Raw genomic sequence first — 22,317 nt, 5'->3', positions numbered from 1 at the left:
TTCCTCCAGCACTTTGTGTGTGTTGCCTAGATTTCCAGCATCTACAGATTTTCTCTGGTCTGAAACTGATCAAGTCGGTCCAAAGTAATACATAAGTTTCAATGTCATTGGCATAGTGTCTACTTTTACCTCAGCAATGAGTTTCTCATTAAGAGTCCTTTTTTTTAGCGAACCTTATAGCGTTTTAAAAGCGTCTCTTAACTCACGAAATTGGCCGAGCACCCAGATCGAAATAAAGAGCATGCCGAGTTTCTAATGCTGCTGAGACCGCATTCAGTGGACGCCTACTAGTCGGGTTTTTTTTTAAGGTTTGATAATATGGTATTCTCAGGTTAAATCAACGGGCCAATTTCACACATGTATGTCGTACAACAAATTTCATGACATACGTGAGTGCTAACAACTGTGACTCTAGAGAATGCGTACGCACGCGCACTTGGCCAAGGTCCTGGCAGCAACGGGGCGGTGAGTTTGTTCTGTAGAATCACATTTTGGGTTTCAATAGAATGTAAACCCTTTGGAATTTAAAATAGTTTATTTATTATCACCGGATTAGTAAAGGAATGTGAAATACTTATGGAGGTCGCTACAGAAGCGCTGAATGGCTCGCTAAAAGTAAATCCTTTCTCCGATGATGTTCTCATTAAACTTCTTACTGATGTAAATGCCGACAATTTGTGAAGAGGTTGCATCCTGTCCACATGTTGCTCTTTCTTATGTAAAGATGCAGCTGCAGATCATTGATTATACTTGGAAACAGTTCCAACATGGGTAAAATTCAACAGAGCAACATTTCGGAAAATGTTTGTTCCACTTTTTGTTGCACTTTTTAAGTATGCTGTTTTAAGCTGAATGTTTCGATTCTCAATATTATGCTATAGCATTCATTACATAATGTCTATTATTGTGAAACCGATTTCATTTTATATGAAAATTAGTCGATATAATACATTTATTGGCTTATTCAATGTAGAGTAATGTTCCAAGGCACTTAATAAACGATCAGACAGAGTTTGTCATGGACCCTTTGAATATTAGGGTGGAGAGGGAACTTTAAGGGTAACTTGAGGTAGAAGAGACATAAAGATGCAGAAGGGGAGTGTTAAAGCTTAAGTCCTAGCTGACCACTGATGGAGCTATGAATATTGTGATGTGTTACAGAGAACAGCACAGCACCACACGGACCCTTCAGCCTATAATGAACTTCCTCCGAGACCAGTCTAACCCTTCCCTTGCACACAGCCCTCCAATTTTCTTTCATGCATATGCCTGTACAAGAGCCTCTTAAATCTCCCTAATGCATCTGCCTGTGCCTGCAACCTTGAAAGCGTGCTCCATGCACTTACACTCTGTGTAAAAAAATCACTACCCCTGTCACCTTGCATCCTTCTCTCCGAAGAGGAAAGCTCTAGTTTGCTCCACCTTTCCATGTAAGACTCGTTTTCTAATCCAGGCAGCATCCCGGTAAATCTCCTTTGTACTGTTTCTAAAGCTTCTACATCCTTCCTTTAATGAGGCAGCCAGAACAGAATACAAATATTCCAAGTGTGGTCTAATCAGAGTTTTGTAGAGCTGCAACATTACTCCAACTAATGAAGGCCAACACACCTTACACCTTAACCACCTTATCAACTTGCACGGCAACTTTGGCAGATTAATGGACATGTGCTATAATTCTTTCATTTCTTTGATAGAGCCCAAGGTCTAGCCGTAATTAAAGCAATGGAACACATACCATATCCAGTCATTAACATCTGCTATGAAGCATTATATTATCATTAAATTCTTGAATAGCGCTTTAAAAATGTTGGGGTAAATTTGCATGTCAGATTTTCATGAATCAGGGGGTCCCTGTACTTTTGAAGATGCACTGCTCTTTTGATGAGGATTTTACTTTCATTGTAGTACAATCATTCTTCCTGTAATCTGGGGTTTGCGCTAAGATTTCAGAATTGCCGTGGGGACTCCTATAAATTTAAAAGTTATCCACTATTGATAAGTACTCACAACACATTCTTGTTTCTGGCATATAAAATATTTAGTCATATCTGTTCTTTCTGTTATGAATGGGCAGTAATTTTCTGGCCAGTAAGATAACTTTTTAATAGTTTTTCTCTGCAATAAGTGATAAAAGCATGTTGCTTTTATTTTATTTTGCTCACTGTAAGAAGAGTTTTACTTTATTCCCCATGAAATATTTCGTTTAACCAGAGCAGCTGGCACAGAGGTGCCTAAAAGCAAGTTAAACTGGATAAATGTGATTTATTAAGAGGATTTGAGGAATACATTGGATGTGAATATACATTTGTACATTTAGGCAGCTATCTAATCGGCCAATCATGTGGCAGCAACTCAAAGCATGAAAGCATGCAGACATAGTCAAGAGTTTCAGTTGTTGTTCAGACCAAACATCAGAATGGGAGGAAATGTGATCTAAATGACTTTGACCATGGAATTATTGTAAGTGCCAAGATGGTGTAGTTCTAGCATCTCATAAACTGCTGTCCTCCTGTGATTTTCATGCACAGAAGTCTCTGGAGTTTACAGAGAATGGTGTGATCAATAAAAAAAAATCTAGTGAGCAGCAGTTCTGTGGGTGAAAACTCCTTGTTAATGAGAGGGATCAGAGGAGAATGGCCAGGCTGGTTCAGGCTGACAGCAAGACAACAGTAACTCAAATAACTACATGTTACAACAGTGTTGTGCTGAAGAGCATCTCTGAATGCAAAACAAGTCAAATCTTGAAGAGAGTGGGTTACAGCAGCAGAAGACCATGAACACACACACACAGATACCTAATAAAATGCCCTCTGATTGTAGAGAAGATATTTATTCTAATCAGTTGAGATACTGGATCGAATTGAACTGACACACTCATGGCAAACTGCTTCACTTGATCTAATTGAATATGTAAATAAACTAAATCAAAGAAATTATACCAAAATGTTTTTAATAGAATGCATTAATAGCCAGTTAATTTGGTTATTTATGCAAAAATTATTGTCAATTAGGCGATTTAGAAAAAAATCAGAACTATCTTTGCTACAGTAAAGATTATTTCAAAATTCCAAAAAAGGTACTTCTGTTTCAGTAGTTCAATTCTTGTGTTTTCAAACCAAGACAGAAATATGTGAAGAATTGTATCCATCTTTGAACAATAAGCAGGGTGTCTCAGGATGCCAGTAAATAAGGATGGGCACTGGTTTGATCATAGTTGTCGGCTCACTGTATAATCATTAGGAGCTATTACATGTGGGCCCAACTAGGATGACATCATTAGAATTAGAATTAGAATTTTATTTCTTACATCCATCTCACAACATGACGGAGTAAAAATCTCTTATGTTTTGTCTCCGTCACTATGTACAAGCAGTAAGGAAGAGAGATGTGGGAGGATATTGCCCAGACACTAAGATTGTATACATGCATGTACAGTCAGACACAATGCAATCGGAACAATGTGTATTGATAAATTTGGTGGCTTGGTGTCCCCGGAGCCTGTTGGTCCTGGCCTTAATGCTGTGGTACCGTTTGCCAGATGAAAGCTGCTGAAACACTTTGTGGTTGGGGTGGCTGGAGTCCCTGATGACCCTCCGGGCCCTTTTTACACACCCGCTGCTGTAAAGGCGATTTCACATCCACAGATGTGCTGGGCTATCCATGCCACTCTCTGCAATGCCCTGCGATTGAGGGTAGTACAGTTCCCATACCAGGCGCTGACACAGCCAGTCAGGATACTCCCAATTGTGCCCCTGTAGAATGTCCTGACTAGGTTAATTGAAGAAGTTCAATAATGTTTTTTAAAGGATCAAATCAAATCAAGTTTAGTTATTATTTAAACCGTACATGGATACACTGGAACGAGACAACATTCCTTTGGGACCAAGGTACAAAAAGATAAATGTGCATTTAAAAAATGAGAGAGAAATAAAAAACATAGTCACGCAAGAAAACACAATTTCAGTCCAAGACCCTGAGCGACAAGTCCCGTAAATTGATGGTTCCTGGGGGTCCAGCCTGTAATGCTGCCAATCTAACACTGGAGGGCAGCACTGACAGGAGCGGCTACCTCCTACCTAGCATGGACACTACCCTACACCACTTCCAGAGTCTCCTCCTTACCTCGACCGCAGTAGCAAGCAAGCTCGTGGTTTGAGGCCTAGTCCTCACTACAACAAAGGCAACACTGCTGCCTTGCCCCCTGCCTCACCACCAAACAGGGGAAACAGGCCTGTGGCAATCAATGGCCAACCGGGTCTTGCGATTGCACAAGGAATATCCAGGACAGTCGCTCACGGTTTCTCTGCACACTACCTTCGTGGACCAAATCCGGTACCTTCAAGTAGCAGGCAGCAGCAAGGCCTGCACCTAGGTCAGCTCCTCCAAACCTAATCTGGCTCCTCCTATGGCCCAGTGAACCAACCTCCATCGTGGTGTGATGGCTGGCTGGCTGGCTCCTACGATACCCTGAACAATGAACAGCTCACTGATGCAGTAGACCTGCCTTACTTGTAGTTAGTCCAGTGCAGTCCTGTAAAGACTTAAATTGTATATTTCAAAACACTAATGTTGATGCAGGGTCAAACAGTAGTATGCGTGGAAAATTGGTTGAATGACAGGAACTAAACAGTTAAGATCAAGAGTTTCTGCCAAGAATAGAAGAGAAGCAAAAATTGCAGGGATTAGTACTGGATCTCTTTGTGCTAAGGAACACTTTTTGTATATATTAGATAAAAATATCAATATAGGATTTGCAAAAAGGTTGATTGTGAAAGGTTTGATTTGATTTTGGCTTGTTAATAAAAAGAACAGCCTAAATAGTTTTAATATAGTCTGGTGCGGAGTGATTTCTTTTGGGAAGGGGTAGGAAAACTGTGAATACAGTCCGTGGACGAACGCTAGAATATGTGCCTTGGCAAAACAACCCCGAGGTTCAAATGCACACTTCTCTTAAAGTATAAACACAGGTTAATGAGGCCATCTAAACAGCTAAAATAACTGTTTTAATAACCAAAAACTGAGAATACAATGTCTATGTGTTAACAATAAATACATCTTAATAGCAGTACCCATTACCAAGGACTCCCACCAGCAAGGTCATGACCTCTTCTTGCTGCTGCCATCAGGTAGAAGGTACTGGAGCACAAGGTTCAGGAACTGTTACTACCCGTCAACCCTCAGGCTCTTAAACTGGAGGAGATAACTTCACTCACCCCATCACTGAACTGTTCCCACAACCCATGAACCCATGAACTCTTCATGTTATGTTTGTAATATTTATTGCTGATTTATTTAGTACTTTTATTTTTCTTTTGTATTGACACAGTTTGCTGTCTTTTGCATTCTGGTTGTTTGTCTGCCCTGCTGGGTGTGGTCTTCCACTGATTTTATTATGGTTATTGGATTTATTGAATATGCCCGCAAGAAAATCAATCTCAGGGTGACATACAGTATATGTACTGGGATAATAAATTTACTTTATACTTTGAACTTTGAGATGAACCTGGGCACTTGGAGTTCTGCAATAAAATAGGAAGTGCTGGAGGTACTCAGCAGATCGAGCAGTATTTGTCCAGAGGCAACCTATGATAATGTTTCAAGATAATGATAGGCAATCTGATTGACCTAACATATTAATTCTGAGAACTCAAGAGACAGTGCAGAAGAGCAAGTTCTGAACTAATGGAGAATGAAGTAACAGGTGAGAGATGAGCAAAAAGAGCATTGAAAAGATGAAGTAACAGTGGAATAGATGCTGCTTTCACCAGAATATGAACCGGGTCTGATAGATGCTCAGCATTTACCTTGGGCAACCTGTAATATCTCCATCTGCAGTGCACAGAGAGTAAAGCTGTGTAAGTTTAGACTGAGTGGGGAAACAATTCCAGAATCATTCTATTCACTTATCTTAAAATAACCTCATACATGGACCAAACCTGGTGTATTGCAAACGTTTGTTTGAGGAGAGATATATTTGTAGTGAGAGCATTCATTGGTTTGATTCATGGAATGAAGGGTTGTCCTGTTGGGGATGACTGAGTGGGTTAGTCCTATGAGAGGTAAACTTGTAGAAATATACAAGATTCAGAGAGGCCCGAACATTTTTTAACTAACAACATGGGTTGAGAACCTGTTTTAAAAAATTGGTATGGAATTTTAGCCCACAGTAGAAAAAGGACTGTTTGCTGAACTGCTTGGTTCAGTCTATAATGGAGTATTGTGTTCAATCAAATGCAGCTGCAGCTTTACATAACAAAGAACAGCATGTTGGCAGGATGCTGTGACTTGTTGGTATGCTGTATCCATTTTCATCAATAGGATGGTTTCACTGGGCCATTGGCTGATTGTGCATTCTTGGAGGGAAGACATTTGAGAGAAGATTTAATAGTGAAAGTCAAAATCATAAAGAGACTGGAATAAGTGACTAAAGATAAATTGTTTCCTCTGGTAGAAGGACCAAAACTATAGGAGTCTTGTTTCAGGGAATGACAAAAGTATCAACTGTGAATTGAAGAGACACTTGTTAATGGAGAGAGTGGTTATGATGTGCTGGAGAGTGTAGTGGAAGCTGGTTAAATATGTGTTCAAAAAAGAATTAACTAAACATTTAAAGGAAAATAAATGGCATGAATATAGAAGAAGAGACATGTAGGCCTCCGTTAGTCTCGATAGATCATGGATTTGTGCCTTGGAAAGTTTCCAGGGTGCAAGCCTGGGCAGGGTTTTTTTATGGACTGGCAGTTGCCCCTCACCATGCCACCAATGTTGTCCAAGGGAAGGGCACTAGGCTGATACAGCTTGGCACCGGTGTCGTCGCAGAGCAATGTGTGGTTAAGTCCTTGCTCAAGGACACACACGCAGCCTCAGCGAAGGCTCGAACTAGTGACCTTCAGATAACTAAACAAACACCTTAGCCACTTGGCCACATGCCAACACAAGACGAAGAGACATACCATTGTACTAAACTATATTTTGGTACAGGAAATCAGCCTGAGCCTGATAAGTTGAATAATGATGTGTTTTATTATCCACGCTTTTACCTGAAAATTAATAGTTATGTCAGCAAAAACAAAACACACGATTATTGTTTGCATTCAATTGAATTAAAGGCAAAGAGATTGCAAGATGTTGGAATCTGTCCTTACCATCTTTGATTGTAGGGGAAAATGTGGATGGGTTGAGTGGGTGGGTGAGGAAGTATGAGTGGACTGGAATAAGAAGTTACAGAACCTGGGCCTCTGTACCTCCCTCTGCCATTGGATCCTCGACTTCCTAACCAAAAGACGACAATCTGTGTGGATTGGTGATAACATATCCTCCTCACTGACGATCAACACTGGTGCACCTCAAGGGTGTGTGCTTAGCCCACTGCTCTGCTTTCTGTATACACATGACTGTGTAGCTAGGCATAGCTCAATTACAATCTATAAATTTGCTGATGATACAACTATTGTCGGCAGAATCTCAGAAATGAGAGGGTGTACGGGAGTGAGATATGCCAACTAGTGGAGTACTGAATGTCAGGAAGATGAAAGAGCTGATTGTGGACTTCTGGAAGAGTCAGACGAAGGAAGACATACCATGGAGGGATCAGAAGTTGAGAGAGTGAGAAATTCCTGGATGTCAAGATCTCAGTGGACCTAGCACTCTGTCTAGGCTTTTTAATATTTGATGGACTTCAATGACATCAACCCCCTCCTTGTTCTTCTAATCTCCAGCAATAAAGGCCCAGAGCCATTAATCGCTCCTCATACATTAACCCTTTCATTCCCGAGATCATTTTCGTGAATCTCTTCTGGATCTTCTCCAAAGCCAGCAAATCCTTCCAAAGATAATACACATTTTGCATACATCTACAGAAAACCAGGACAGAAAGGAAATTAATCAAATTCAGCGAAAAAAAATGAATGTGAGTAGAACTAAAATAAATATCTCCAGAAACATTCTGGTAACTGTTCTCACTCTAAGATGCTGGCCTAGCAGATCTCCCTGCTATTTGGATTGGTATTGTATCTTTTTAGTAATGTATTAAAATGTTCAATATTCAAAGTAATTCCTTTTGCACATAAATCAAGATAGTTTATCAATATTAATTTTAAATTGCTTTTACTTTTGAATTCTTTTCTAAAGTGGCATTGCACATTAATCGCTGAATTGCAAATTCTAAAAAATAATTATAGGTTAACTCATTGGTTTTGAGAATTTGTGTATTTCTTCTCATGGTAGCCTAGTGGTTAGCACCATGCTTTATAGTGCATGTGACCTGGGTTCAATTCCTGCTGCTGCCGGTAAGGAGTTTGTACATTCTCCCCATGACTGTGTGGGTTGCTGTTTCCTCCCACAGTTCAAAGTTGCACTGGTTGGTTAGTTAATTGGTCATTGTAAATTGTCCTGAGATTAGGCTAGGACTAAATCAGGAATTGCTGGGTAGCGTGACTTGAAGGACTGTAAGGACCTATTCTTCACTGTATCTGAATAAATAAATACTCCTGATGACATTAATATGGAGGTCAGATGGGCTGAAAGGGAAAATGGGCAAATAATACAGTGTTATTGTATGGAATTATGTAATACTTAAATGTTAGTTATCTGATCACTTTTATTAATCTGTTACAGTCACCAGCTGGTACCGTGGATGCTATAATTATGTAAATTCAGCCCCTTTAAAGGCAATGTTTCAGACATCAAAATTGATTGAACCTGCTATATGCGCAAAATATTGTCTTCAGGAAAGGTAAGCTTTCTTTCTTACAATTCTCAAGTTGATAATGAACAAGCAAAAAAGAATAATAAGCTTCACAATAATTGTACTCAAATCCTCCAAAGACCACTGTCATAAGAGCACAGCTCACATCACATCCAATGCAAACCATCCCAATTGATGACAACACTTCAGATTTCTCTCAATAAGGTTTAGTGAAGGGACTAACTATTTCCTTGTGTAGTCATTGTCCAATTCATATTCCTCTGAGAAGTTTAGTCCGCTAGTGCCAAGTCTGTGTCATCTTCAGTAGAGAGTCACAGAGCAATATGGCACAGATTCAGGACCTTTGGCCCATGTGGATAACTGTGCCCATCCAGCCAGACCCTATTTTCTGCATTCATCCTATATCAGTCTAAACCCTGTCCTTCCATGCATCTATCCAAGTGCTTCTTAAATTTTATCAGTCTATTTACCTTATCTACTTTTTTTGGCAGCTCATTCCATATACTCACCACCCTCTGCTTGAAAATGTTGCCCCTCAAGTCTTTTAAATCTCTTGTTTTAACCCTAAATCTCGGTTTGATCTCCTGGGTAAGACTGTTGCCATTCACCTTATCTATGGGTTTTTCATAACTTTAAACATTTCTTTAAGATCACCCCTCATTCTACTACATTCCAAGGATTAAAGACCTAGCCTGGCCAACCTCTCCCTGTAATTCATGCCTTCTCCTACTGGCAATAGCCTTGTAGATCTTTTCTGCACTCTTTCTAATTTAATCCCGTTCTTCCTATAACAATGTAGCCAAACCTGTATAGCACTCCAAGTGTGTCCGCACCTATGCCTTATGTAAATGCAATATAAAGATGCACCTCCTGTACTGAATGCCCTGACTGATGAAGGCCTGGATGTTATACTAGGGAAATTAAAATCTCCCACTGATACAACCCCTTTATTCCTATAACTATGAACAATTTCTCTACATACCTGCTCCTCAAGTTCTAGTTGACTACTAGTGGTGAGGTTTATAATACTGCCCCATTAGAATGACCTTTGCCTTCGTATTTTTTAAGTTCTACCCATATGGTCCTTACCTTCTCTCAGCCTTGTTCCTGTTATGGCTAATAACATCCCAATTGTCAGAGCAAATCCATTCTATGAGTTTATCTGCCTTACCTGTGAGCACTAAAATAAATGTAGTTTGAATTAGTAATTTTTTCCTTTTTTTGTACTGTGTTCCTGGATATCCAGGTTGCTCATCACCTCTCCCTAGTGCCCTTCCTTCTTCCTTATTTCCCTTGGTCCACTCTGCTCCTATCAGATTCCTTTTACCCTTCCTACCCACCTGGCTTCACATATCACCTTCTAGATGTCCTCCTTCTCCTCCCCCCACCTTTTAAATCTGATGTTTTCTCCCTTCCTTTCCAGCCCTGAAGAAGGGATTTGGTTTAAAATCTCAACGGTTTATTCACCTCCATAGATGCTGTCTGAGCTGCTGAACTCCTTCAGCGTTTGTGTGTGTTGCTTTGGATTTTCAGCATCTGCAGACTTTCTTGTGTTTATGACTTGCTTCCAGTTTTCTGGGATCTTGGGTTGCTTCTAGGGTCAATGTCAGATATGCAGACTCCACCACTGGTGAGACAGGATGCTGCAAGTGAGACTGGGGGGTAGTAGGGAGTTGTGTGCTCCTTCCATTGATTTTGGTGGACTTCCATATTTTCCTGATGTGGAGACATGAATTTCTCAGTATCATTCAGTATCCTCTCTTTCCACTAAGTCACATGGGCCAGGAGTTCTCACACGTCAATGAGGATGGATAATTTGAGAACATCAACTAGTGTCAAAAATGGAACTCTTCAAAACTGAATATTCCGTCATATAGCTCACCTTATATTTTTATTTTTATTTACATTGACTACATCCTTTACCTTTGAAGCTCTCAGAATCTTCAGGTGTATATTAGCAAATTTTCCTGTCACAAGTTTATTGAGTTCCTCCCAATTTACTCGGGTGCTCTGGTGTCCTTCCACTCTCCAAGGATGTATAGGTTAGTAGTTTAATTCCTTAATTTTACTGCATAATAAATTCAGTAGAAGCAGTATCCTTTCAGCCATTCATTATCATACCCATCATGCATCGCACTCATCCTACACCCAACCAGGCCATCTCCTGATCCCCTCCTTACTGTTCAAAGTTGTATCACTGATAATTGAATATACTCATTGACAATATTCAGATAAAGAATATCTAGTGCTTACATACCCTGAAAGCGAAATATCTTCTCATGCTCCCCCCTCCCCCCGGCACTGTCTGTTTTTTTTTGATAATGTCCTTTTATTCAATTAGATAATTCTTTTATTACTTTAAAGATAAATGAGTTATTTTCAGTCTCCCACAATTTATTCCTGAGCTATTGTCTTTGCTGTTAGGGAAGAATTTTGTACGTACTCTATTTAACATTTTCTGCTCTTTTCCGTGTTTTGGGTTTTACCACATTTTGAATATGTTAAGTGTGACTCAGCACAATCAAGTACTGTGAATTAACATTTTCATTAATGCAGGTGGCAGAAACTGCACAAGTTCTTGGTACTGGTCTGCTGGCTCCATAAAATGTGGATTGTTAATTATTTCAATTGCCCAGTAACTGAATCATTGTTTCCCTTTACCACCTAGAAAGCCACATTGCTTGGAGTTGCTGTTAAAAATTATATGTTATGTATGTAATATATAGAAAGGGTAAATGCAAGCATGCTTTTTCCACTGAGGTTGAGTGGGACTACAACTAGATGTCATGGGTTAAGGGTAAAAGATGAAAAGTTTAAGGGGGCACGAGAGGAAACTTCTTCACTCAGAGAGTCGTGAGAGTGTGGAACAAGCTACCAGTGCAAGTGGTGCATACGAGTTCAATTTCAACGTCTAAAAGAAGTTTGGATAGGTACAAGTATAGTAGGGGTATGGATGGCTATGGTTTGGGTACAGGTCATTGGAACTAGGCAGTTTAAATGGGTCAGCATGCAATAGATGGGCTGAAGGGCTTGTTTCTGTGCTGTACTTTTCTATGGATGTCTAATGTAATTGTTCCACTGAAGAAATCAGATACTTCGTCACCTGAGGGCAACTGAATCTCTTATATTTGCAGCAGAGTAAAGAAAGCTCTGCACAACCTGGTTACCTGTTGATTGAAATTTGTTGGCAGAAGTGTTGATCTAATATTTAAAATAATGACTGCTATTTTTTGGTGTTGATTAATGAACTACCATTTCAATTACTTTATGGGAGTTGACTGAAATACTGTTAGTACAAGTATTGTGGTATACATACCATTCAAATAAATGTGGGAGTTTCTTCTGCCTTTGATGAAGGGAAACCAGAAGTATGGTGCATTTAGCTGGAAGTTGGAAGTAAGGCAAATTAACTTTTACTGTGGAAGCTTTGCATTCATTTACCTGTTCATTCCCCTCCATAAATGCTGCCTAACTTGTGGCTCCAGAATTCTGTGTGTGTGTGTTTGCATGTCGTATTTCCTTGGTGCCTCAGGATTGAGAGTGACTTGCTGCTGTTCTGTTCTGTGCAATCTGGGACCCAAGTGGGATGGGGCATACTAGGGTTAGTGATTGGGTAGTCAACCTTGTACACTCCTTGTAGAATATTATACTTAGATAATGAGGCTTTGAAAATTTCTTTGAATCTTTTCCTTAGTCCGTTTGACAATCTTTTTGCTGTGACTGACTAAATTAGAAGGTCTGTTTCAGGAGTCAGGTATTGGGCATGTGAGCAATAGGCCTGCACAATGGAATTAATTGAGTACAAATACTACCCCATTAATTGCCCTCACTTATCCTGTTATGGTAGATTAGGAGCAATTGGTAGGCGATGTTTCGGGCTGCCTTCTGTGGTAGTCCATTCTCAGAAGTTACTGCTAGCAGATTTGATGTACTTTTCCCTTGTGGACCTCCATTGTTGGAGAATGGTATCCTATAATGGTGGTGGGTTGGTAGAAGACCATTAGTTGCATGCTGTACTGTATGATTTGTTTTGTTCTATATGTATTTGTTTTAATTGTTATTTTAGTGCAGCATGAGTGAATTCATTCAGCTGTGGCTGTTGAAAAGTTCTTGTCTTCTTCTCTTGCCTTGGGTCTGATTTGGAAATGTTTCTTTCTGCTCACCAGACTTTTGTGTTCTTGGCATTTTAAAAGCTTATATCCAAAAACTGACTTGTATGCTTTAGCCTGATTATTTCAATCCTTTGTGTTTGGATACCACCCTTAAAGAGATATCAATGACTGGATGACAAATCATGTGAATACCTTAACATGGAAATCAAACATGTCGTGACAGCACCAGATTATTTCCCACATGCCTCCTTCCTTTCATTTATTTTGCGTGTTTTCAAAAGTGATTTTTTAATTAAGTTGGAGTTTGTGAACAAAATGAAAAAATTCCAAAGTTGTTTATAATTTTTATTAAGCATTCCAACCATCAATAAAGGCATTGTGAAATAAGTTATTTGTCCTGTAATTGTAGATGTTATTGCTGAAACAAAATACATATAGTAGTTCTAAATAAAAGACATCTGTTTAGTAAGGGACACAAAGAACATTTCAAGGTTGGCATTGTTCCCACGTTGTATGGGTATTTCTTTTTTTAAATTGGGTTTTATCATTAGAGTTCTGTTTCAGCATTTCAATAAGTTTTGGTTACCCTGGAAACTCATACAACTTTATTTATACCTGACAAGCTGTGATGTCTGACAGACACCTGGAGAAACAAAATCAGTGCTTTGTCATAAGTATCCTGTGACTTCAGGACACGATTCAGCTGTGTTTTGATGTTGCAAACAATGAGCAAGTGCATATAAAATGTACCAGGACCAAGTCAATGGCGACATAAAGAAAGAGCACACATTTGAAGCCCTGTGTCAACATGCTGCTTGACACTTGAGAACCCTGTCACTTTCCCTGAGTCCCCAAACTAGACCAATGAACATGCTTGCAGCATTTCATTTTCCCAATTTTGAGTGCCTTCTTTGGCTATAGAGGTTTTGTATGTTTGTTCTCAGGTTTGGATTCGGTTTTATTTATTTTATATATATATGTATCCAAACATTGTGTAAAATAGTCATTTGCACACCCAAGGATGTGCTGGGGGTAGCTGGTTCAGTGCTAACGTAGCATGTTTGCTATGGTCAGCAGATCAACACAGAACTTACCAAGTAACAATGCAGTAACAGTAAAACAAGCCAACTTCCTCTTGTAAGCATGGAAGCCTCAGCCTTGCCAATCTGCCGACACGACCTCTGTCTGTGTCCACATTACTGGCCTTCGAGTGTGGAGAGGAGCCTGTCTTCGAATTCCACAGATCCCTGTCCCTAAATCCTAACCTGGCTCTTAAGTCATCTCTCTGGCTCAGAACCATCCATACGAAACTAAAAATCAACCAAATCTGAGCTACAACCTCGACAAAGACCGCAGCTCAATGCATTCTTGAGCAGTGGATGCGCACAACATTAACAAAATTGGAATTATAATACTTTTTTAGTTTAATAATTTTGCTATCTGCATCTTGAATATCTTCCACAGTTCTCAGGGGTAAGGAACTCACCAACTGAGAGCAGAACTTCCCCTTCAACTCTACATTAAATGGTGTCCGTTATTTCAAAACCATATCCCTTATTTTTTTAGATCCCCTTACTTGGAAAGCCTCCTATCTGCATCCACACAATCAATCCCTTTGTAATACTGTATATCATAACAAAATGACCAGATTTTTTAATGCATACAATCTGTTCTCCCTTTCTTCATTTGTCAATCACTTCATCCCAGAGATCAATCCAGTGAACCTACACTCTTGCACCTCCAATGCAGACATAGATACGTATCCTTTAATTACAGGAACTGTTATTGGATTAATACCTTAAGATTGGTTGCTTTAAAGTTATCATAGCCGGTGGGGGGAGGGGGGGGGAAGAGTAGGGATGAGCTCCCACTGCCTATAAAATGCTCCCAGTGACATGCTTCTCAAATAGCCTCTGACAACCGTCCAGCTCCTGGCCTTCATGTGTGAGTTAGCTGCTAAGCCTGGCGGAACCATTTCTACTGACGAGAAGGGGCAAAGTCCTGTTAGTGACACCTTGAAACCAGTGGCTTTGGACTGATGAGGCTGCTTTGCTGCGGTTGGCAGTGAATCTAGGGGAAGAAAAACTCTGAATTCAAACCTCCACTGCCTTGCTGCTCTACTCACTCATGGGGAAGGGTTTGGGAGTAAACCCTAAGGAAAGATCTGGACCCGGAGTCCCAAAGGCAGTCCTGCGTTGAGTTTAACTCTTGACTGGCAACTCCTGTGATACCGCTGGTGCCAAACTGTAAAATTCTCTGCCATTCCTTTGGATTCATCACCTGCATTGAGAGGGGGAGCCTGCGCCATGGGCAACAGCTTGCTCTCCATATTGTACTGCCCTGGCTTGCGTATCACGTAGACAGCTAAGATGCAACATCCATGGTCAACCTTAACCAATGGAGGGCCTCAAAAAATGGAGACCATTCTGTATACAGCAATCCTTATGCAATCTCTCTAGAGTCCTGCCAAGTTGAGTCAAAACCCCCCTACTTTTACTTATCCTACCCCTTGCAATAAAAGCCAAAGTCCATTAACTTTATTAATTAAGTGCATAGATGCATATTTTAATGTGCTTCATGCATAAGAACACCTAGATTAAATCTTCATAGTTTAATATTTTATTGTCTCAAACATTTATATAATAATTTGCTTTTTCATTCTTCCTTCTATTGTGGATAACTTCATATTTTCCCACATGTTCCATCGGCCAGCCACTGCATATTCACTTTACCTACATAAATCCAGGGGCAGACTCAGTCACACAATCTGCTAACACACCTGATTTTGCATTATCGTGAAATCCTCTTTGCTCCTTTCTTCCAACTCATCAATATAGGTGGGAAATAGTTGGGACAATGATTCCTGTGACACCTAACTAGTTACTGACCACCTATGTGAAACTGATCAATTTTATTCACAGTCTCTATTATCATTGGTTTGTTAACCAGTCTACTATCCAAATAAAAAGAAAGTGAAAATATTGTTAATGAGATATAAAAAGAGAAACTGCTGGAAAAGCTCAACAGATCAGATTACGTATTTGGAAAGATAAACAGTTAACGTTTCTGGTCTGGGTCTCTTCTGTAAAGTTAAGCAATGGTTCAATTTAAATTTTCAATTTTCTATATAGCAAAGAAAGTGACAGAGTTGCCAGGTAAGAGACTGGTCATGTAAAACTGAAGTGCCTAAGTTTCTTCTTTCAGAGGATAGAAAATTTGCAACGATATAGATGGTAATGGAAGGTAGATCATTTGAAGTGCAGACAATAAATTTTTGAAAGAGTGATGAATTGAAGATTGTGGGGAATTGGCATGGAAGGGATGTCAAAGGCAGCATTGATCAGCCATGTTTTCATTGAATCGCAGGGCAGGTGTGGGCCTGCTGGCCTACTGCTGTTCCTGTTTCTTGTGTTGTTGTAGCAGGCAACGAATGAAAAAAAGAGAATTTCACAGGTGAGGTTAAATCAAAGATTTCAAAGGTACATTTACTGTCAGAGAAATGTATACAATATACACCTTGAAATGCTTTTTCTTTGCAACCATCCACGAAAAACAGAGGAGTGCCCCCAAAGATTGAATGACAGTTAAATGCTAAAACCCCACAAGTCCCCCCCAGCTCCTCTCCCTCCCACGCATAAGTGGCAGCAAGCAATGATTCCCCCCTCGCCCCACCAGTGAAAAAAAGCATCAGCACCCACCACCGAGCACTCAAGCGTGCGGCAAAGTACCAGCAAAGACACAGACTTGCAGTACCCCGAAGACTACTTGATCGCCTGGTATTCAACATATCACAGACACTCTCTCTTTCTCCTTAATGAGGGAGAAAGAGGTGTCTCCGTTTCACAGCGAGAGGGGAGACGTAACAAACAACTCGCTGGTTTATGATGTTAAAAGTCTGTTGTCTTGCTTTTTCCAAGCTCTGTGCCTAAAGATCTTAGGTCTCCAGGCACACAGCCTTATATCTTCTGACTCCCACGACACACCAATCTCCTGACCTGCGGTCCCCCCCCCCCCAACCTCCAGAGCCACGAAATCTCAGCCCTCCGTAGGTGAGTGAAGCTCTTAGGCTGCAGCTTGGCATGCTAAATAATGGCCAGTCGTGAAACCCCGAGAGCAGGTCCCATTCCCGCAAAGAACTGTAGTCAGCGTGTAACTCCAGGTCAGGGTCTTCAAAAGAACCCTGAAAGTGAAAAATAGAGATATTAAAGATAGAAATAGAGCTGTTTCCAAAGATGCAAGCAAAGGAGTTGCCATTAGGCGCCATTGATTCTCCTGAGCTCCTCCTCCTTGTTCCTAAATAATTGAGTAGTTAACATAAAATGGAAGATCCTGGACCTGAAGCTTTTTTCTGCAGATTATGCCTACCTGCTTAGCATTTCCAGCACTTTCTATTTTCATTCTCCTATCCAGTCAAGTATTTTAGCTGTAATTCTATGTCTTTTAGCGTGTGCAATTTGTGGCACCATTTCAAAAGCCATCTGAAAATCAAAGTATGCTACATTAACTGATTCCCCTTTATGCACTCTTGTTACATCGTCAAAGCACTCCACAAAATATTCGACTGTGCTTAGTTATCTAATGATGGTTAAACTGTTCTTCTAATTTTATATAACTTTATGAAAATAGACTCCAGCATTTTTCTCGTGACAGATTTTGGGCTGACTGGTTTAAATGATCTATCCCCTGTTCCCAACCTGAAACCTCCGACCCCACTTGCTTGAATAGTTTTTATGCATTTAGATTCTTTGAACCATGATGACCAAGATTTTCATGAAAGCCTGTTCCAGTTGCCCATGTTGGGCCCATATTACTATAAACCTTTCCAATCCATGGAACTCTTCAAGTGACTTTTAAATGTAGTGACTATAGCTGCCTTATCTGCTTCCCTGGCAGCTCATTCCATATACAAATTGTCCTCTAGCTGAAGAAATGCTTATCAGGTTCCTATTAAATCTCTCCCCTTTCCCCCTAAACTTATGTCTTCCAGTTCTTGATTGCCCAACCCTGGGGAAAGAATGTGATTTTATGTACCTCTTTAAGCACATCCTCATTCTTCTAAGCTCCAGTGAATAAATTCCAAGCCTGCTCAGCCTCTTTCCATAACTCAGTACCTCAAATCCCAGCAACATCCACATAAATTTCCTCTGCACCCTTCCCAGCTTAATTATTCTTTTCTATAGCAGGATGACCACATCTGAATGCAGTAGCTGAAATGCGGTCTCACCAATGTGTGGTACAACTGCAACATCACGCCCCAGGCCTCTGACACATTGGCTGCCATCAGTCATGGAACTGTACAAAACCCTTCCTCACCATCTGGCATAGACGTGACACCAATTTCTGAGAACCACATACTTACAGTCCTAGGCTCCACTATTCTACAGTACATACCCAGGCCCTGACTATTCACTGTGAAAGTCCCACCTTTACTTGTCTTCCCAAAATGCAACACCTTGCACCTATCTGAATTGAACTCTATTTGCTGTTTCTTGAGTCACATGCCCAGCTGAACAAAATCATTCTGAAAATCCTGATATCCATTTGTACTGTCGATAGCGCTTATTTTAGAGTCTTTTGGAAGCTAACTGGTCACTTTCTTTAAGATTCTAGATTGCGAGCCATCAGTTCCAGGAGACCTACAGGCATTTTAACCGCATCAGGTTGCTTTTTAAATTGCTCCTTCTTTGTGGCTATTTCATTATATTTCAGATTTATTATCACTGACATATGACAAGAGATGCATTGTTTTGTGGTGGCAGTACAGAGCAAAGTCATTGAAATACTATATATTAGAGAAATAAACATGTAGTGCAAAAAGGAGTAAAGAGGTATTGTTCATGGGCTCACAGGCCACTCAGAAGTCAGATGACAGAGAGGATGAAGCTGTCATTGAATCATTGTGAGTGATTATGATTATTAGAATTGCAGCTTTAGGTTGGGAGATTAGTTTACACTCTACTTGTAAGACAAAGAACTCATTGTTTCTTTGCTAATAAGCTACGTGTAAGCACATTAGGGGAGGTTTGATCTTTATAGGGAACAGTATAAGGATTGCTTCTCCTTCAGTAGGAGTGCCCAAAATGCCTTGTGTTAATTTTCACATCTGCTTCAACAAATCACATTCAAGATGATGATGTTCCTTTCTTAATAGACAGAGCACATCTTATGATCCCCAGAAACTCCGCAGTTCATTGAATTACATTCTTCTTGGTGTCTTAGAAGGATACAGCATGGAAGCAGGCCCACCAAATCCAAACTAATCAGCAAATGTCAGCAAACACTGTATACGCAAATCCACACTTACCTATTTTATTCTTCCCTCATTCCCGTCATCTCTCCCAAATTCGACCATTCATCTGTATTTCTGATGTCATATTGGTCAGTGTGTTTTTCAGTAAGATGCAAAAGGCTCATTTCCTCGTGCTTATAATAAAACATTATTTGGAAGTGGAAAGAAAAATTCCTGTCAGGTTTCTTTGACTAAAAGTAAAATCAACATAAGTAATCAATTTTGTGACGTTAGTGTTTTATTCAGTCACCATTCAATTTCAGTTTTGTTGAAGCAGTAAACTTCTCAGACAACCCACATTTTATGCTTCTCACCATCTCATGACTACAGCTTTTCTAATATCCCATATGCTATTTCTGAATGTCAGACACATTACCATCAAATGACACCACACTGTCAGTTACTTTCGTCCTTGCTCTATGCTGGACATCCCCAGACAAATCGCATTGCCATACAGTCTTGCAAACTCCCCCACCCCACCCCACCCCCCCCATTTCCCATTTGCTTCAAACATTTCTTATTTTCTTTTAAGTAATCTGATGGTCTTTTTCTCAACAATTCCTGTGAAAAAGCATTCTATACTGTAATATATGTATCAAGAATTTTTTGATGAACTTCTGCTCCTCTTCTTTATTCTCAATTTAAACTTCCCAGCCATTCAATTCCTTGCCACATTTTGAATGCAAATCTATTAGTGATCCTACTTAAATGAATAGTCTGCAAGAAGAGACGTAAGGCTAGATCGTGCGAAAGGGCGTGATTGATTGTGTACATCTTCTAATTGAACAACTCACTGGTAAATTACAGGAATGTTGTTCTTTAGGATAAGACCATAACATATATTGTAGAAGCAGAATTAGGCCAATTGGCCCATTGAGTCTGCTCTGCCATTTCATTGTGGCTGATCCATTTTTCCTCTCAGCCCCAATCTTCTGCTTTCTCCCCAAGTCGCTTCATGCCCTGACTAATCAATAATCTATCTACTTCAGACTTGGACTTCACAGCAGCATGTGGCAACAAATTCCACAGATTCACCATTCTCTGGCTAAAGAAATACGTCCTTATCTCCATTCTAAAATGACGCCCCTCTATTCTGAGGCTATGTCCTCTGGTGTTAGGCTCCCCCACGTTAGGAAACATTGTCACCATATCCACCTTATCCAGGCCTTTCAACATTTGATAGGTTTCAATGAGGTCACTCCTCATTTTTCAGAATTCCAGTGAGTAGAGACCCAGAACCATTAAACACTCCTCATATGACAAGCCTTTCAATCCTGGAATCAGTTTTGTGAACCTCCTTTGAACCCTCTCCAGTGTCAGCACAATCTTCCTTAGACAATGGGCCCAAAACTGCTCAAAATACTCCAAGTGAGGCCTCACCAGTGCTTTACAAAGCCTCAGCATTACATCCTTGTTTTTATATTCTTGTCCTCTCGAAATGAATGCCAAAATTGCATTTGCCTTCCTCACTACTGACTCAACCAGCAAATTAACCTTTAGGGAATCCTGCACAAGGTCTCCCAAGTCCCTTTGCACTTCAGATTTTTTAAATTTTCTCCCCATTTAGAAAATAATCTACTCTTATTTTTTCTACGAAAGTGCATGGCTATACACTTCCCAGCACTGTATTCCATCTGCTACTTATATGTCAATTCTCCTAATCTGTCTAAGTCCATCTGTAGCCTCTCTACTTCTCAGAACTATCTGTCCCTCCACCCTTCTTCTGGGCAGTGTTTTTACAAAATGGGTGACCCCAGTCATTATCAATACTCTTCTGAGCCTGGCATCAGCAGAACCAGGACTTGTGATATGTATCAGCTGCTCAAAAAACCATCCACCACTTGCTCCCATGGCTTCATGTGACCCTGACTGGGGTGGGGGGGAAGGGGTGGGTAAGCAGATGCCACACCTTGCCCAAAGGTGACCTACAGGCCAGTGGAAGGAAGGAGTGCCTTACACCTCCTTTGATTGAGATATACAGCACCTCAGCCCTGAAAACGACTTTCAATTCCCTACCCTAATCACCTCATTTTCACTAGTCCTGATGAAGGGTCTTGGGCCAAAACGTCAACTGTTCATTCCTTTCCATTGATGCTGTCTAACGCGCTGAGCTCCTCCAGTGTTTTGTGTACGTTGCTTTGGAAATGTCGAGTAGAATGTTGGCTGGCTGCATGTCAGGAACAGAGTGTGAGTAGTAAAGGGTTGCTGTACACAGTGGAAAAAAATGGGCATTGCCATTGAATGAGAATCAGTATTGATGCCACTGTATGTATTTATGGAAATAGTTTAGAGCTTGAAATCAAAATAGAATTTAAGTTTGTTGATGATACTAAATTCATGGTGTATAGCATTTTTTGGAGGATAAAGCAACTTGAAGGAAGATATTAATAAAGTAGCGGAATTAACAAGTAATTGTGCAAATGAAATACATTTGTAGTAAATGCAGGGTAGTACATTTTAGTATGAAGCACAGGGAGGTTATTTATAATTTGAAAGATGAGAATCTTGCTGAGATAGAGGACAAACGTGATTTCAGAGCACAAGTATATCATATAGTTACAGAAAGATGAAATACAGAAGCACAGAAGATTGTTCCATCATCACCCTGTATTTTTATGAATCCAAACTCTCATTTTGTCCATTGAATTAATTTACAACTTCTGATTGTATTGATTAATTCATATGAATTATTCTGATTTTTAGATTATTATCAATAGACAGAGTCCAGTACTGTTTATAACCATAAAACTGGGAGATAAATTTTTGGTTTACCTTCCAAGCAAAAGTCTGGAGTTTTGAAACCCATTTCATTGATTTTTTTTTTGCTTATACTGAAATCGTGTGAAATGTTTCCATTATGTGTCATTTACAATTGATACCTTGAATGAAAGAGATAGATTAATCATCACAATTTTTTTCTTCAATTACCTTTGCTCCTTAATAAAATCGAAAGTGGTGATATTTGCTGAATGTTTAACTCATTCACAAATTCTGAGATAATTGACGATTATGCATATGCAGGCAGTATTACCTGGACAACGTTCAGCCTTAAATAGTAATATTCATGCCACTTAAATGCCAGACAAAGATTATTTCCAATAAGAAGTCCAACAAGACTCTGGATAGGTATTCCAGGACTCTGGTTATTAATTCACTAATTTAACCCCCTGCATCGTCAGCATTGTACATTTGACTGGCTGCATTCTCTT

General features: G+C 39.9%; 2 protein-coding genes and 1 long non-coding RNA gene across 4 annotated transcripts in view; 1 reads left to right on the top strand and 2 right to left on the bottom strand.

The window, feature by feature from the left end:
* The window catches only part of cobl (cordon-bleu WH2 repeat protein), a 322,888-nt gene extending 322,563 nt beyond the window's left edge, over positions 1-325 (bottom strand). Inside the window, exon 1 of one of the 2 annotated variants that reach the window (XM_059972440.1) lies at positions 207-325. The gene's annotated coding sequence lies outside the window, so the exon portion shown is untranslated. The remainder of the gene's footprint in view (positions 1-206) is intronic. The other variant, XM_059972433.1, reaches the window with a different exon arrangement.
* The window catches only part of LOC132395594 (polycystin-1-like protein 1), a 237,974-nt gene that overhangs the window by 2,670 nt on the left and 212,987 nt on the right, over positions 1-22,317 (top strand). Inside the window, exon 2 of the mRNA XM_059972420.1 lies at positions 8,617-8,734. Coding sequence (XP_059828403.1) covers positions 8,617-8,734 — 118 coding nt within the window. The remainder of the gene's footprint in view (positions 1-8,616; positions 8,735-22,317) is intronic.
* LOC132395606 (uncharacterized) lies at positions 16,910-22,175 on the bottom strand. The gene is made up of 3 exons (XR_009512695.1): positions 22,037-22,175; positions 19,124-19,242; positions 16,910-16,999 (listed from the first exon to the last, which is right to left on the bottom strand). It is a non-coding gene; the product is annotated as an uncharacterized LOC132395606 (long non-coding RNA).

Source organism: Hypanus sabinus, chromosome 6, assembly GCF_030144855.1.
Source record: "Hypanus sabinus isolate sHypSab1 chromosome 6, sHypSab1.hap1, whole genome shotgun sequence".
Lineage (NCBI taxonomy): Eukaryota > Metazoa > Chordata > Chondrichthyes > Myliobatiformes > Dasyatidae > Hypanus > Hypanus sabinus.
Note: the sequence above shows the minus strand (reverse complement) of the source record. Positions and strands in the feature narration are given on the sequence as shown.